Here is a 17,921-nt window from a genome sequence, read left to right as displayed (position 1 = left end):
GAGTGATACTCATGCTTCAAGTCATAGAATTTTGCTGCTAGAAGCCAAGCATATTACATTTTAATAAATAGTAGGTGGCAATAAAAAAAAAATTGTACAGATCTGTAGTGCAAAGAGACACTGCAGTGATTCAGGTGAGGAAAGAGCAACCGAATTATAACACAGGGACTTCATACTCCAAGCAGCAATTACGGAACAACAATTTACAGTGCTGTCATTTAAAGTCTAGCTACATCAGCATTAGAATTCACCATCAGGATGCACAGTGAATACACATAATTCAGAGGAACAGCAGCTTCACTGGTTTAACAGCTTCTGTATAAGCAGAATAATTATTTGGCTTTTCTCTCAAAGTTTGTACTTACAGAGGGATAAAAGCCAGGTAAGCTCAGGTGGGACCACATTTGTTATTTTGAGACTTTTAGTAAAAGCTTTGCTGACCTTCACAGAGCTCCTGCCTGACCCATTCCTGCAGCCTGGCGAGGTCCCTCAAACAGCAGCCCTGCTCTCCAGCATAACTCAGAGAAGGTCTGATGAAAGAAAGCTGGAAAATGAATTTACTTGAAGAAGTTTAAGATATTCCTAAATGCCTGTATCTGGGGTAGAAATACTATCTTTGCAATGGGAATTTTCACATTAAGGGAGGGCACGCTAAACACCTAACACAGATACCCTCTGTCCTCCTGGGTACAGGCAAGTGGATCACATCTGCCGAAAGTGGACATGGCACTGCCTCCAAGTGCTTAATGATGTAGAGCTCAGGTGACACCTCCCAGGAAGCAGATCTAGGAGTCTAAAACCATTGCCCAAGAGTGATTCAGGTCCAGACAACTCCCATGGGAAGTTAAACTCTTGAGTTTAAACTAAAAAAGCCATCTGATAGTAGAAAATGCACACTTGAGAGATGCTGAAAGAATGACTTCTACAACATGCAATTGATCTACAAATGCATTGTACCGAGCCTTGAATATTTTATGCACACAGAGAGCATGCTGGAACAGTGCCAGAGAATCCTTCCATGCATATCTCGTTGCCACATCTTGGTCAGCAAGGTCAGTGCTGCTTCCCAGTGCAGAATACTAACGTGCGGGTTCTCAGTTTTTATGTCCCTAACCAGAAAGCTTTATTGTCATTTCCCATAGCATCTACCCCAATAAACATTAGCTTAAGTTTCCTGAAAACCTCTTGGGAGCTGAACGTAAACCAGTGTGTGATCAGGAGGCGAAAAAAATTAGAGTACAGGTAAGTTCAATAACGCACAGTCTGGTACAGCCGAATACAGGCCCCAGCGTCACTAGCTGCGCTCGATGGCCCCAGCAGCCCACAGGCAAACCCTTGTCTACCAGTTAGCCTAATGTAACGAGCAACTTCCTTTGAAGAGGGTAGAAAAGCATATTACAGAACTCAGAATCCTATCTGAAATTAAAATAAGGGATTTTGAAGAGCAGAAAGAAGTCCTTCCAAAATAGCTGTACTTCAAACCCTGAAAGGCTCCAAGGAATGGAAGACCCTATGCACAGAAAGCTTTAAAGGGTCAGCAGGTACTCATTTTTGTTAATCTCTGTGGAGTCACAAACAAGCAATGAGGAAAATGAATTTAGTCTGGGAGACTTAAACCTGACACCCAGCCACCACACCCCAGCCTGATTCCCTACCATATTTGACTTCTATATAAATACGAAGGAAACAAGTATGCATGTGCGGACCTTCAGCGAAGCTCTTCCCTGGTCTCCGGCTAGTGCGACCGCTGACCTCTGCAAAGCGCCACACGGGAGGCTGCACCAAAGCAATTTTGTGCTGACCGACACCCTGAGGCCGCACGCTGCTGCCTGTAAGCTGTTCAATTCAGACAGTCAGGCTAGACAGCGAAAGAGTGAACCACCACCTGATACAACAAAAAAAAAAATGGTCGTCACTCAGACAGGCTAAACACTTGCAGGGAAAAAACCCTTCAACATACAAGACAAAATCTGGATATTTTTCCCAGCATTGATTCACTGCTAGTTTTTGCATAAATCATTTGAATATAGCAATTTCCAAGTGTGGTAATTAAAAATAATTACTTCCCAGGATATAACTGGCTCAGTGTTTCATAAAATGCTTTTGAGATCCCATGAAGAAAGGAATGCAAAAGGAAAATACTTCAGCACTCATTTATGCTAGGTGTATTGATTGTAATACCAATATATTTCTTAACTATTAATTCCTTGCTAATTCTGCGACAGTCTTATTTGAGGTCTTCCCGGGATGCTACTCAATTGCTCACACATTTTGGCCAGTCAACTGAGGAGCACTTTTAAGTCACAATATTTATGGACCTTTGGACATTCCCAGCCAGCCTGCTTTGAGCAAGCAAGGCAATTATAAGGAAGCCTTTCACTCCCAGTGTAGTTGAGAACAAGCAGAGCCATTAAGCGAAAGAACACCCTCAGAATGACGGCGATTGAGGCAAAGCTGCCAGTTTGCAGTCAAAAGCTGAAGGGCATATGATAACACAGGGAAAAGAGCTGAGAGGAGCTTTTTTTATTTGTGCTAGGCTGCCAAGTGGGAAAGGAGCCTTTCCCAACGCGGTGGACAAGGCTCCTTAATGAAATGCTATAGCAACCACTTGGGTGACTGTTTTCTCCTATGCATCCCTCAGAAGGGGGAAGATTACAGAGACACGCTCAGAGCAGCGCAGCTAAAACCCAAGTAAAGCACGCAGATGTTAGCAGTAATTACTCAAAGCTGTGAATACAGCAAAAAGTTGTAAGTGCCATTTCATAATGTATTCCACCAAACAGATGCAGTTCGTGTTTTATATCCATTAAAAAAATACACAAGCTAATTTTTAAAATAAGCCCAAATTCCTCAAGAATTCCAAGACCTCACCCAGAAAATGTGTGCCTTTAAACTAGCGCAAATGGCTAAAATAAGAATGAAGATATCAAGAATCAAAGACACAATCCCTTTGAAACAGTGGGATGGAGGAAGGGAAAAGTGGGTCGTGGTAAGAAGCCAAAAATATTAGTTTATAGGATTTTTCATTTCCCAAGCCATGTTTTTTGAATTAACTTTGAAAAACACTAAAAACTTTATTCCAAGCTCCAGCCGAGACAGAACTTGGGGTTTGCTGACGATTTCAGAGAGATTCACAGAAGACTAAGATTTCAAGCAGTATGTGAAAGAAGTTGAAAAATCACTAATCTAACTGAACAACAATTACATTCCTAGGAAATGTGACTCTCTATGCTGTACTTCCGTTGGCTGATGAGAAAACATTAATGACTAGAATGGACATCACTGCAGAACCTTTACATTAAATTTAACCAAGAAACCTATTCATTTCCAAGAAGCTGTACTCTCATCTCAACCATGCACCACCTTCTGAAACCAAGATATGGTAAACCCATATCCTTACCACTTTGGGTTACAGTCCAGCAAACCAAATGCAGCAGAATCCTCCACTGAAGCCCCTTTCAGGACCCAGCCTCAGTCTGCTGGATCTGCTGCGGCTGGTTTGAGATTCAAACCTGTCACTGCAATGGCAAAGTGCTTTCCACCTGGATGAAACAGCAAAATGTCAGTGAATATTAGTCCCTATTTCTCTTGCACTTCCACAGTTAAGTAGTGTTTTAAGGGAAGAATGGTTAACAGGGAATGCCACAGGGAGCAAGGTATGATCTTCAGAGGTCCCTTCCAACCCCTACCTTTCTGTGATGTAAATGTGTAACTATACCATTCTAGAATGAAAAAATTTTGCAATAAGTAGAATACAAAAATAAGTAACTGAAATATCCTGCGTCTCCAACAGCGCAGAGTCTGGTTGGAGGCCTGTAATGCATGGTGTTCCCCAGGGGTCTCTGCTGGGGCCAGTCCTGCTCAGTATATTCATCAATGACCTGGATGAAGGGACAGAGCAACCCCTCAGCAAATTTGCTGACGATCCCAAGCCGGGAGGAGCAGCTGATACCCCAGCAGGCTGTGCTGCCATCCAGCGAGACCCGGACAGGCTGGAGAGCTGGGCCCAGGGGAACCTCATGGAGTTCAACAGGAGCAAGTGCAAGGCCCTGCCCCTGGGAAGGAACAACCCCATGCACAGGTACAGGCTGGGGGTGACCTGCTGGAGAGCGGCTCTGCTGAGAAGGCCCTGGGGGTGCTGGGGGGCAGCGAGGTGACCCTGAGCCAGCACCGGGCCCTTGGGGCCAAGGAGGCCAGCGGTGTCCTGGGGTGCATTAAAAGGAGTGTGGCCAGCAGGGCGAGGGAGGTTCTCCTCCCCCTCTGCTCTGCCCTAGTGAGGCCACATCTAGAGTGCAGCATCCAGTTCTGGACTCCCCAGTTTAAGAAGGACAGGAAACTAGTGGAGAGAGTCCAGCAGAGAGCTATGAGGATGATCAGGGAACTGGAGCATCTCCCTTCTGAGGAAAGGCTGAGAGACCTGGGTTTGTTTAGCCTGGAGAAGACAAGGCTGAGGGGGGACCTCATCAATGCCTATAAATATCTGAAGGGTGGGTGTTGGGAGGATGGGGCCGGGCTCTTTCCAGCAGTGCCCAACGACAGGACAAGGGGCAACAGGCACAAGCTGGAACATGGGAAGTTCCACCTGAACATGAGGGCAAACCCCTTCCCTGCTGCCCAGGGAGGCTGTGGGGTCCCTTCCCTGGAGACATTCACCCCCCGCCTGGACGCGGTCCTGTGCCCCTGCTCTGGATGTGCCTGCTCGAGCAGGGGGTGTGACGGGATGATCTCCAGAGGGCCCTTCCAGCCCCTGCCACTCTGTGATTCTGTGAAATAAGAACAAAATATGACATTTATTTAAGATTGCAGGATTTATCTTTTTTTGTAGCACTCAGACACATGCTTGCCATTAGCTCCATGAAATCACATTGACCACAAGCACATGACAATCTCACATGAGAGGAAGGTGCCCACTGCTCCAACTTCAGAAAATCAGCAACTAGCAACCACTGCCCTTTTTTTTTTAATAATCTTAAGAAATACTACCTGTGGGATGCAACCATGCGACATGACCATGATGCTTAACACCAAAGGCAGTTACACCACCGACACCTTGCGGAGGTGAAGCAACCTTTGAATTTGTTTGTGCTTCAGACAGAAGATCCTGTTACAAGCACAGTGCAGATCAGCTGCCACCTCCTAATTTAGAAAGGAGGCTGGGAAGAAATATGTATCACTTGCTGGGCTTCTGTCAAAACGCCCTGAAGCAGCACTTTACATCAACAAACACCACTGAACTAATCAAATAGAATTTATACACCTGTAATTGACTACAGTACCTGACACACAAGCATCGTACCATGACAGCACAGAATAAGTCAACTGAACGGACAACAGCTTAAAAAAAGGCAAAACATGCTGCCTTCCCCTCACTTGGACACAGTGCTAGAGATGAGCGTATCAGATGTTAACTTCCATCATACATAACTATATTGTATTGTTTAAACACTGTAGAAAAAGCTATTTGAGATAAGTAGCAGGATCCTTCATTAAGACTACTCCAGGGCTGGATGGAAGGACAATTCCAAGGCACATGCTCTCTCACAACTAACTTCACTAAAACCATTAACCAAGCAAATCAGAGAAGCATGTAACAGAATATAAGCAATAACTGAGAAGTTGCACAGTATTCCTTTAAGCAGGTTTGCAGCAGCCAAAATAAACTGGTGCAGAGGGTAGTCAGATACAATGAAGAGCTCAGAAAACATGTCGTAACTTGAAAGCCAAGCTTATCTTTCACTTAGCTGTTGACAAACCCTACTGCTATGTGTTTAACATGTCTCAGTTTGACTTTGTTGCCTAGCTTTTCAGGGATTTATTCACTCACCTTGTAGGTAGCCTATAGATCCTAGACCACTGTCCTGTTTTCATCAGTGATAAACACTGGAGGCATGAAGGTGAACCGTTGCCATTTCATTTGCAGCTGTCTTCTCCTATATTATGTATTAGAAACATGACACATTATCCACTACCCCCTTGTCTATTACAAGCAAAGTGAGACTCCTTGCCCAAACAACACTGATGGAAGAATGTGAAAAGTCAATTTACACTTTCTTCTTAATTTTTACTGAAATGATACACACCGAAATTTGGCATGATGTATCCATCTATCCTAAATTGATTCATAAACCAATAACAACTTTTGAACCTTATTTTACAAATTCAGGCAAGTAAGGTACACATACCAGCTTCAGAGCAGATACTAAACAACCCCAAGCAAAGCACCACTGCTCCGTTAGGCACTGTTGAAAAACACATACGATCTCCCAGACAGGTAGGTAACACCGAGGATTGGATTTCGGAAAAGAAACAGACATAAAGTTGCAGCTGCTTGTGCAAAGTGACTCCAAGCAAGACACAGGCCAAGGCACGCACCTGGAGGACGACTCTGCCCCAGACACGCCGAGCACTGCAGCACCAGCAGCACCCTTCTGAGCACCAGTGCGTTCGGGCTGTCTGGTGACCAGAGACCTTTTGGAGTCACCTCCATGGAGAGCGCCTTTCCGACTGTTTACCCAAACAATTTGAAGTATTTCACACGGAAGAGTAGCTATGCTGGAAGCTGAGCACAGCTACACAAGCCAACACAGGCCACCTCCCCAGGCGGGCTAGTCTGAGCTGCCAACAATTAAGTGGGTATTAGATAGCAAAACCCCAAACAGTCCAACATAAATCAGTATGCGTGCATCATCAGCAAGGCTCTAGAGATGCTCCTTAATACATCTCCAGTCTGATCAGTCCTTTAATATAAAGGTCTCCAGTCTGATCACAGTATTTGTTAATTTAATTGCACGGCAATTAAACAACCCTCAGGGGCCTGTGCTGTCTAAATCGTACCTGAGCAGACAACTTCTAAGACCAGAGATTTGTCAACTAAAAGTCCTTATCCATGCAAACACAAGAGGTACTCAAACTTTTATTTTTATATTACTATGCAAAAAGCTGTGTGAGTACTTTACCATAGATTTTTCAATTTGCTAGTTCCAGACATATTTCTCTGCATAATTTCAGGCTTTGACAGAGGCAGGCTTCATTACAAGCACGTGTTTTGTTGTACGTCACTTCCTTCTAAGGAACTAAAGTAGCTATTGTTTCACAGACTCAGCTGACTGGAATCAGTTCAGAGGCAAACATTACAGAAGAAATGCTTAATGATGTATTAATATTATATAATCATGTAACACAAAGCATTAGAGAGATGTAACACTAATTTATGCAATGCTATGAGTACTTCTCAGTCATGGAAAGGTAAGAAGAACAATGAAAAAAAGATGGTTCATGGCCACCGCTGACTTCTTGAATTCAGTACAAATATTTGTGTCGTTAAATTTGTTCACCTACTCCCTGCTGTACAATCATACCACTGCTCTGAACAAACGCACATTCCTCAAGGGTGAAGCTTAGTCACACCACAATAGCCAGAAGTGATATATTTTATGCAGCCTGAATTTGCTGTGAAGACTGAGCCCATCGGAAGAAAGTCTCAACACACCTACATTGATGCCCACTTCCCTTAAGACCGCTTTAAACATATGAATCTAGGTCATAAAATAAATAACAATAAAAAGGAAAGAGCCAATACACAACCAGCACTCAACTACCTGGTCTGCAAACCCCCTTTGATCAGCCTGCTGGCCAGTGACTGAGGTTACCTCAGGTAAGCCAGTATGAACCAAGAATTTTTTAATGCTCAGTTACTCTTCAGTATTCAAGAGGACTCACAAGTATTGGCAGTTATTTTGAACATATGCTTCTTATTTTAAAAAGTATTTAACCGCCTTTATGAGTTAATAACACTACCAGTAACCATGTTAGTTTCTGCGCCTTTGATCTTACTCAAGTGTCTTCATACTTCCTGCACCTGGATTTAAGCAGACTCCCCTTTAGGTTAGGATGCATTTCTATTTTTCAGCATGAACAATCAGGGTTTTTTAATAAACTAAGGAATACAAATGCTTCTTTGTAACTGGTCCCATGACTCAGTCTTTCTGATGCATGTCATTTAATGCTTCCCTTGCTGCTCTTTACATCGCACCAGAAATGGGACAGGCTACCAAAAAACACTTACGTGAAAAACCTAAAGGTACTCTTTGTACACCGAATATATCCACTAACCCACATCATAGAGGAAGAGGTTTTTCAGACCCTTTTGTGGACACTGACAACAGAGGAAAAAAAAATTTAAAAATCACAAAAGGCCCTATTTTCTGCACTTAGTACTGGGACAAAGAGAGCCGCATCAAAAAGCATCAAATAAACAACTCTGAAGATAACCACAGTAGAGAAGTGTTGTTAGTATCTTTATTCTACTTTGATTTTTCTGGCCGTTCTTCCACCAGCCTCGCAAAAGGTGTGGTGTACTGGTCACTCCATTTCTTAGGATGAGGTACCAGGAAGCTCTTCCTCTCCCCCGGACGTGCCTAGAGAGAATTTTTACTGACACGTGTGAGAAAGCATTCTGTGTGGAGTGTTTCAAACCCTCAGAAGAGGCAGCTACAAAAGGATCTGGACTGGGCACAAAGCTATTAGCCCGACTTATGCCACAGCCAATTAAGTAATATTTAGCACAGGAGAAAGCAAGAAGCTAACGAAAGGCAGCACTAATGCAAAGCCTCAGCTGCTCTCTGCTTGTAATCACACAAGAAAAAGCCCATGTCTTGGCTTGTGTTCCGCAGCTCCAGGGCCTCTATTTTCCATGACACAGCAGGTAAGGCAGGGACACTGTTACACTGGGCCTTGCGACCTCGGAGGCCACTACTAGTCTGCTTTTACCAGTTGGTGTGAGGTCCTTACCGAACCCTCTTTTGTCTATTGTTTCTATTTCCGACTTTGTCTTTTCCAGTGATTCACACACTCAAAGCATTAACAATAGCAACTCCAGATCCACTTGAAAGTGGGTGGAATAATGAGCTCCCTTCAAAGATATTAACACACATATGACAAGCAGTAACTGATCGAGCATCAGTGACTGAAAGAGCTGTCTGTCATCAATGACCTGCACCCTATCAACTGGGCTGCTTTTTCAGACACGGGCACTGACAAGCTTTTTAGCATTCCTCAAAATTCCCCTATTTTGTTCCATTCCGTATCCTTTACCATTATAAACTAACACTGCACCAGTGGCTAGAGGCCAAGCCATCAGAAGACCACAGCATTAGAAGGTCTTCAGCCTTGCTGATGACAGGCTGTGCCCAAAAGACTTCTGTGATGTTAAAAGGTTCCTCAAAACTCCTTATGCCATCAATTCATCTGAAAACATGTCAGAGAAGTAGTGCTCAACTGCCCACTTCCAGCAGTAGCCCTACATTTAGGGGAAAAGGTTTTTTTAACAATACAAGTCCGCTGTCCTTAGGTAACAGTCACCAAGAAGTGAGAACACGCTGCCAGTTTGGTAAGCTGGGCCTTCCTGAGCAGTGAAATACATGTTCCACAGCACAGACACTCAACACGCCTCTCATTTAGCATTATATTATCAACTGAAATTAACTTACATTTTCCAGCCAGAAACACTGATTGCTCCCTTCGCTCCTCCAACTTGCTTCCATACAAAACAACTTCTTAAATGTAAACCAGCAATAAGATACTTACCACTGAACACTACACACAAGAAAATGTGAGTTTTTTAATATGCTTTTTCCTGAAAGTATCGATTACCAAAAACGTGAAGTGCTAAACCTGGCACAGAAGGAGCAGATTCTTTGAAAGAAGAGGAAGGCAATTTTCTCAAGTCACGAGAGAAGTGTGCAGACATTTCCTGCAGGACTTTTTTTAACCCCTTCTCCTTCCTCAAGTGTCCTCCAGTAAATCAAAGACACTCAAAACACAGAGGACTATGGTCTGAACAGGACAAAGCACCACTCGCCTAACATCTGTTTCTGTTACTTTATCATTCTCATTTTATAAAAGAACTTCTCACCATACCATCTGACAGTACGTTCCCTCTTGGGAACAACAAACTTCTTAACTGCAAATGCAAAACACTGTGTGAGAGCAAAATAGCATCAAAGGATTATCCCTTCCTTCATTTCATAAATCCATCCCCTCTTGAGCATGCTGGGTAGCACATCCATAAAAAGTAGGCACAAGCTGGGAGAAGTTATTCCACAGGGTACCAAACCACCTAGTAACAGGGAAAAGACTCACCACTTTCATTATCAAAAGGATTCATTTTCCAAATGAAAGAGACAGAAAGAGATATTAGAAGTGAAGGTCAAGTGAGAATGGAATAGGATTGTCTTCCTAGCAGGTTTGGCTTTCCCTCAGACTTTGAACTGGCTCTGGGAAACACCACAGGGATTAAAGCTTCTGTATAGACTGCTGAAAAGTAAACACAACACGTCAAACTAGGAAGAGTTCTAACACTACCTCATTCCTTCCACACTAGCGTTTACTTCACAGAAGGATGATACAGCTCCAGTTTTCCCCAGAAGACTGGAAAATGGACAGAGTATGTCTGCACAGAAAAGTGACTGTGTTAACTAACTCCTGTCCCTTACCTCTCATCCTTACAGAAGGCCATCACTTCAATTTCAGTGTTTTAAACTCAAAATAAGTGGGTCAGCTTTGGGTACAGACCAGAAATTAAAACGAAAATGGCTTCTGACAGGTAATTAAGCACTCTGAAGCAAGGGTGTGAGCTAAAGTGCCAAGCAGCCTCCAGTACCTTCTTAGTTCCTCTAGTGAGCCGAGGAGGACACCTAAAATTTATTGGTACAGAGCTTGTGGCAGTCCATTTACCTCAAAACAAGTCATGGGGTATGTGCTTACAAGACCCAGCAATACAGGATGAACATATAACCATCAAGCAGGAATGCGGTAGGTCTGTTAAAACCCATGTCTGAACCGAGGTAACAACCGTTTGGCACATCTTGCACTACAAACACATCCTTGATGTGTCAGTGAAATACCAGATAAGCTTGCTTGTGATGGTACTTGTGGAGGAACAGGAGAGGAATAAATCTTACTATATCCTATCTACAAGGAGAGGCTGCCCACAAAGACAAGGAGAAAAAGCGATGGCAGAATTCCCATACAATTAAATTCCCAAAGACAAGAGCCAACACACACAACAGAAATTAACCTGCAAAAAGCATAACTAAATCAGAAGTCAAAGCAATAATCTTGCCTTCAACTCTTTCCGTGTCATTGTTATTTAACAACCACAGTACCTCCTTTCCAAAGACATCTCTTATTGAGTAATTCTTGTGGAGCCGAGATCAACAGCTAACATCCTTGCCACAAAAGCACAGCGCTGTTTGTTTTAAACAAATTTGCTCTTCTGAAGAGCACAAAGCATGTGTCTTAAGCTTAGACACTTATCTGGAGACACACAAATGTCAGTTTAACAACTCCATCCAGTATCGGAGCCACACTTAGCTTCCATTAACAATGGCAGCACTGCAGGAAAAGAAGGAAGAATTTTTGCAGCTACTTCCTCTAAAATACTATTCTGATTTTGTAACATCACCTGAAAACCAGAAAACATCCATGATCACTGCCTGGAAAGCACTGAATCAATGCCCAGCATCTTTTAGCAGAAGGTTTACAGCATTCTTCAGCTGGCTGATCTAGAAAAAGAAACAATTCTGTGCTGTTTGCAGCCACTCTGAGTAACTAAGCAAAATCTATAAAGGAATCCAAAAACAGACTATGCTACAGAAGAGACACATTTCATCAGTGCAACATCTACTGATGAGCTGAACATATCCTACAGTGTGGTTTTTAATTTTTGCTGTGCACGAGGATATAAAAAGGAATTATCTCTATAGTTACCTATTTTAAAATAGTGTCACCACTTGTCTTTCAAACTAATGGGCTATCACGGTTTAAAATACTGTCATTCTACAGTGCAACTATTGTAACAGTAAGAGGCAACACATTTGCTTTGACCTCACTGATTCCTAGAGAGCGTGCATACCTGTATAACAACTTCCTTCAAATATACAGAGCCCTACGAAATTGGCTAAGGAGTATTTTTCCCCTAACTCCAAAGGAGATCAAAGCCAATGCATTTTAACTATTTCTTGCCGCAGACTAAGAACAAACTCAGTACGGCTTATGATGCCCAGGAATGTGTTAATCCTGACTGTTTAACAGCACTTGTGCTCTCTATGAAGTCCTGGAAAATATGCTATTTGTCACAAAATTATTTTAGAAATGAGAACAGTATGTTCAATCTTCCTCAAAGAGGACTGGTGCCTCAAAGGCCTGGACCAACCTGGACCTTCATCAGGGGATCCTCAGAGGTCTGACAGTTGATGAAACATTTTCTGTCCTACGCACAAAGGAATAAAGCTATATTTACTGAAAGCAGTGTAACGTGCAAACTGGACCCAAGCACAGCATGGGTTAGTGCTCCATAGAAATACTGTTCACCTTGTCCGGCTTTGAGTATACCACATTAAGTGTCCACATAAACATGCTGTTTCCACTTCTCCACATAGTTTTGCACATTTTGCAGAGCACTGCACACTCCATAGTAGCATTATCTTCCTGTGCCACCAAATCAACACCCAAAAATTGAATGTATGCTAAAATAAAAACGTAGGTTTCCCAGGTATCACCCCTAACAAATAACACCTTGCCCTGTGTGCAATAGGCTTAAAAAGCCATTTGAACATTCAAGTGGTTTTGGAAGTCGTATTTTGTGTTTCAGTCCAACAGCACCAGTAACGAAGATCATTGCTTTCCAAATTAAGTGTTTCATCCAGTTACACGTTTACAACTTTTCCAGCTACTTTTCCTAGCTGATACCATTTCAATAATGTACTCACATGAAGAGACATTGTAGTCTACAAATACTTTTATTCTATAAATATATACAAATAGCCTGTCACTAACTCCACAGCAAAGCCTGTTAGCCTAGTCACACAAAAGTTTCAAAGGCCATGAGTACTTACTTGCAGATGAAAATAAATTACATCCTTTGTGTCCGTTACTTCCCAATTAACATGTGACACTTCAATGTGGGAAGTCTCACATAACATGTTCTTGATGACTAATTATTTCACCTATACTAATTTCCTGATCACATGCCTCTAATACAAAAGAGAATAACACGCCAACGCATCTAGTTGCTTTCTCCCTACAACAGCTCTGAAACAGGCAATATACATTTTAATCAGAAGGTATGCAATGTGAATAACTTGAAAGCTGAATTATGACCAAACTCAGCTTTCCTGTATATCAGCTTCACGATGAAGAATATATAGTTAACTACAGCAGTTGCCTGAAGTGCAACAGGCAGGAATTGCTCTATTTTATACGTATATATGTATCTCAGGGATCTCCACACCACTATAACACACTAAATGGGAAAGCGAACACCAATCGCGACCCTCCCTAACCCTCCTTTTCCACTCACTGGTCCCCTAACGCTTTCTTGTCCTCCCACAGTCTCTCCCTTTCGGCCTACACTTCAGCCTCATCTTCCTCCTTTTGATTCCTGCTTCCACCTTCCCCAAACCAACATCCCCTCTCCTGGGTGGGCAAGACACCACCCGGCTGCTGCCGGGCCTAGCGCAGGCTGCTCGGCGGCAGCGCGGTACCGGCAGGCTCCCTCAGCCCCCGGAGGAGCGGGACCCGGCGGGAAGAGGGGACAAGGCGGGCGGGTGAGGCGAGCCCGCCCAGGCCGGCGCGCAGCGGAGCCGGCAGCCCCTCCGCGGGGACGGGAGGCCCGGGTCCGCTCACCTCGTCCTCCTTGTGGTTGCGGATTCCGCGCACCAGGTCCTGCAGGTTCTTGTCAAACATGCGGTCGATGCTGCCCTTCACCATCTTCAGCGCCATGACGGCGGCGGCGGGGCCGGGCCGGGCGGCGGGGCCTGCGCTCGGGGCTGAGGGGCCGGGCCCAGCCGGGGGGAGCCGCCGCGGCTCCTACTACCGCTAGAGCCGAGTGAGACGAGCGGGCCCGGGCCGCTCACATGCCGGGCGGGGAGGTGGGGGCGCAGACGGAGCTAACCCCCGGGGCGGCGGCGGCCGGAGGGCGGGCGGGCGGCAGAGGTGACAGGGGCGGCGCCGGCGGCCGCAGGGCCCAGCTCCCGGCTCCGCTCGGCTTCGCAGCGCCCGACAAAATGGCGGCCGGTCAGCTGAGGGCCCGGCCCCGCCCCCGCCGCCTGGCCCCGCCCCCCGCACGACCCTCCGCCCTCCAGCCACGCCCACTCCGCGGTAGGCCGCGCCCACCGCGCCCGCCAGAGACGGCCGCGTCACTGCTACAGCTAACCCCGCCCTCCCAGCACCGCCCACTCCCTGTCCCCGCCCCCGGGCTCCCACGTGGCGGGGGGGCAGCGGGTGCGGCGGGGACACGCGTGGGGCGGCGAGGACACTCGTGGGGCCGGGGGGACACTGCCCGTGGGTGCCTTTAATGGCGGTACAATCCATAAAGCCCAATGTTGGCCGTGTCCCTCGTGGGGATGCATCTCCACGGGCTGCCACAGCCCGGGCACCGGCTGCCACCACCCCTTGGGCAGCGAGCGCCAGCCTCCACAGCCACTCACAGTCACCAGCACTCGTGGAGACTGAGGCGGCCTCATGAATACAGTCACCCATTTCCCCAGGTGACAACTGCCAGTGTGGGAGAGCTGCCCTGGTGGCCTGTGGTAGGTGACAGTGGTGAGTGATGGCCTGGCAGACACGGAGCCTTGCGGGTAGCACCACGCCCGCCGGCACAGAGCAGGCTGTGGCTCAGCTTTCCCACGGCCACAGCTCATCCTCTGTGCACATGCTGAGCACCCGCATCATACCCATACGCAGGCTGGCCCAGGGGTGACATGTCCCGCTGTGGGTGGGTGGTGCTATGAAACAGGAGAGAGGAAAGAAAATGTAGAGGAGCCGCTTTCCCACCCCACCCTCAACTCTGGAGCAGGATTCCAGCATCTGGGAAAGGAGAGAATTAAACAGAATGGAGCTTGCAAATAAAAAGGAGACGTGACCTTGCCAGGACCTGCTTGGGCTTTTGAGCTGCTTTACGACAGGGGGAAGGAAAAGGATTCTTGTTTGCTTCCAGTGCTTTTCCCTTTGTTCTCTGTCTTCAGATTCTGACTTACAGCTTGTTTTTGTTGGACCCTGGCAGAAGAACGGAGCCCACGGGTTTGTTTTTATTTTATTCAGAAATAGCTGCAGACATCAGCTCCGACGCATTAGGTTTCCCTTTTTAAGGGGAAAAAGTCAAAGGCTAACAGCTACGCTCGTAGGAGTCCTTGGGGTATGGCTAACATCCAGGTACCTCAGATGAGGCAGTGGGTTGAGAAGGGGCGGCCGTGCCCACCTGCACTGCCACCATCCCCTGCAGCCGCCCCCCCACCTCTGCGGGTGTGGCAGGGCCGCTCTCCAAGGGGCTCCACCGGAAACCTTGCGAAAAGCCCTGATTTTAACCCAGACCATTTCAGTGGCTCAGTCGGAGCCCAGGCCCGCATGCCATCGCCCATCACACTGTCACACCTGCAGGACAAGGCCAGGCGTGGAAGCCCAGGCTGGGAGATGCAACACCGCACCTGACTCCCCACCGCCAGCACCAACAGAGCCCGCGCTGCAGAGTGGGAGCTGGGCAGGGGAGCTGCAGCAGCGCCTGAGAGCAGGCTGCCGGGGACAGAGACACGGGAAAGACTCCTACAGACAGGTTTGGACCCACGACTTGATCCCTCCAGACTGAGTTTCCAAGGATTTCTCCTTGGGTCTTTTAAGGCCTGACTTGGTTCAGCCTTAAAAATTTGGGCCACTGATGAATTTATTACTCTCTTTCCTCCAAACCCTAGAGGGCTTGAAATTTCCTTATGATCACCCTTAAATTTCCTTATGATCACCCTTAAGAGCGTGGCTCTAACCCTAATCGTTACCTTATCTAAAGCCCTTAAAATTCCCAGCTTCTTGTCTCTTGTGGCTTTTGCAGCTCAGATTTTTTTTTTTTTTAAATAAATAACGCCACCTCCTGTTTTTGCTGTTGTAATTTCACAGGCAGCTTTCTCAGGGAGGGAACTTTCCCACTCGCAGCTGTGTCTCCTCCTGCCACTGGCAGCGAGTATCCCTACGAGATGCTGTGGCATGGGAGAGCTCTCGTTATCACCCACTGGGTCCCAGTGTCTGCCGGTGGGAAAACACAAGCCTGGCCATCGCATCCCTGATGGAGCTGGACCTGAGCTCCTCAGTCCAGGGCCTGATCCTGCTTTTTCCCCAAAGGCAGCGCTTCCATGAGTTTTCTCACTGTCTTGTGGGGCTCCCCTGTCCCAGCACTCGGAGCGCTCCATGGGTTTTGCTGCCCAGACTCCATCCCAAGGAGGTTTAATGAGACTTGGCCTGTGTTACATTACATGAAATCAGTGCTATTCAGCCTCCAAGGGCAAAAATAGGATTTTCTACAAAAGCGGGGCTCAGGGTAGCCTCCAGCAGCTGCTGCAATACAGGAGTGACCTCAGGACCACGACGCTGGACCAGCCAGGCCTTGTGTCACCAATCCCAGGGCCACGTACCTCCACCATCCTGTCCCCAAACAGAGGCAGGCGCAGGTGGGGTTCATCTGGTGCCCGGCCAAGGCGAGGGGCTGTGGCAGCCTGGGTGCAGCCGGCGCTGTTGGGCGCTGGGTCTTGTGGTGCCACTGCCCTGCATCATGTCCCTGCCCCTTGCTGCTGGCCCAGACACAAGTGGGGGCAATGGGTGCCTGAGTTGGGGTGATGGATGCCTATGTTGGGGTGCCTGTGTTAGGGTGACCATGCTGAGGTACCCATAATGAGGTGCTCCATGTTGGGGTGCCCATGATGGTATGCCTGTGATGGTGTGCCTGTGTCCAGGCAACTTTGCCAGGGTGCCTCATGTTGGGGTGTCCTTGACAGGATGCCTGTTATGGGGTGCCCCATGTTGCGGTCCCCATGCAGAGTTGCCTGTGGCAGGATACCCATGGTGGGGTGCCCATTTTGGAGTGCCCATGTCCTGGTGCTCATATTGGGGAGCTCTGTCTTGGGGTGCCTGTGTTGGGGTGCCCTTGCCAGGATGCCCGTGGTGGGGTGCCTATATTGGGGTGCCTGTGTCAAGATGCCCTGTGCTAGGATTGCCCTTGGTGGGGTGCCCATGCTGCAGTGCCCCATGCCGGGATGCCCATATTGGGGTGCTCTGTCTTGGGGTGCCTGTGTTAGGGCACCTTTGCTGGGGTACCTATACTGGGGTGCCTGTGTCAGGATGCCCAGTGCTGACATGCCCGTTTTGAGGTGCCCATGCTGAGGTGCCCCATGCCTTGGCGCCCATATTGGGGTTCTTTGTCTTGGGGTGTCTGTGTCGGGGAGCCCTGTGCCGGCATGCCCGTGGTTGAGTGCCCATGCTGGGGTTCCCCATGCCCGGGTGCCCTGTCTTGGGATGCCCGCGTCGGGGTGCCCTTGCTGCCCCCGCACAGCCGCCACCCATGGCCCCGCTCCGCTGCCTCTCCCGGCCAGCGGCCCCTGCCTGGCCCTGCCTGTCCCTGCCTGTCCCGTCCCGTCCCGTCCCTGCGCGCCGCCGCCTCCCGCTCGGTCCCCGCGAGATGGCGCCGGCGGCCCGGGAGAGCCGGGGCGGGAGGGGGGCGGCGGGACCTGCCGGGGATGGGGAACCCGCATGGGGTGCCCGGTGTCGGGCACCGGGCGTGTGGGCGATGGGTGCCCGGCGTTTGGGTGGGGAAGCTGGGTGCCCCATGTTTGGGTGATGGGTGCCCCGTGCTTGGGTGGGGGAGCTGTGTGTCCCACGTTTGGGTGAGAGTGATGGGTGCCCCACGTTTGGGAGATGGGTGCCCCAGGTTTGAGCAATGGGTGCCCCAAGTTTGGGCGATGGGTGCCCGGCGTTTGGGTGGGGGAGATGGGTGCCCCGCATTTGGGCAAGGGGTACCCCATGATCGGGTGGGGGAGCTGCATGTCTCACGTTTGGGTGATGGGTGACCCGTGCTTGGGTGGGGAGCTGGGTGCCCTGTGCTT

General features: G+C 47.9%; 1 protein-coding gene across 3 annotated transcripts in view; it reads right to left on the bottom strand.

The window, feature by feature from the left end:
* Window positions 1-14,071, bottom strand: part of AP3D1 (adaptor related protein complex 3 subunit delta 1) — a 46,251-nt gene extending 32,180 nt beyond the window's left edge. Inside the window, exon 1 of one of the 3 annotated variants that reach the window (XM_075077697.1) lies at window positions 13,687-14,071. In XM_075077697.1, the coding sequence (XP_074933798.1) occupies window positions 13,687-13,782 (96 nt within the window). In that variant the 5' untranslated portion in view covers window positions 13,783-14,071. The remainder of the gene's footprint in view (window positions 1-13,686) is intronic. The other 2 variants (XM_075077699.1, XM_075077698.1) reach the window with 2 other exon arrangements.
* Window positions 14,072-17,921: the final 3,850 nt, after the last annotated feature.

Source organism: Phalacrocorax aristotelis, chromosome W (genome assembly GCF_949628215.1).
Source record: "Phalacrocorax aristotelis chromosome W, bGulAri2.1, whole genome shotgun sequence".
Lineage (NCBI taxonomy): Eukaryota > Metazoa > Chordata > Aves > Suliformes > Phalacrocoracidae > Phalacrocorax > Phalacrocorax aristotelis.
The sequence above is the reverse complement of the archived record's forward strand: the minus strand, read 5'-3'. Positions and strand labels throughout refer to the sequence as shown.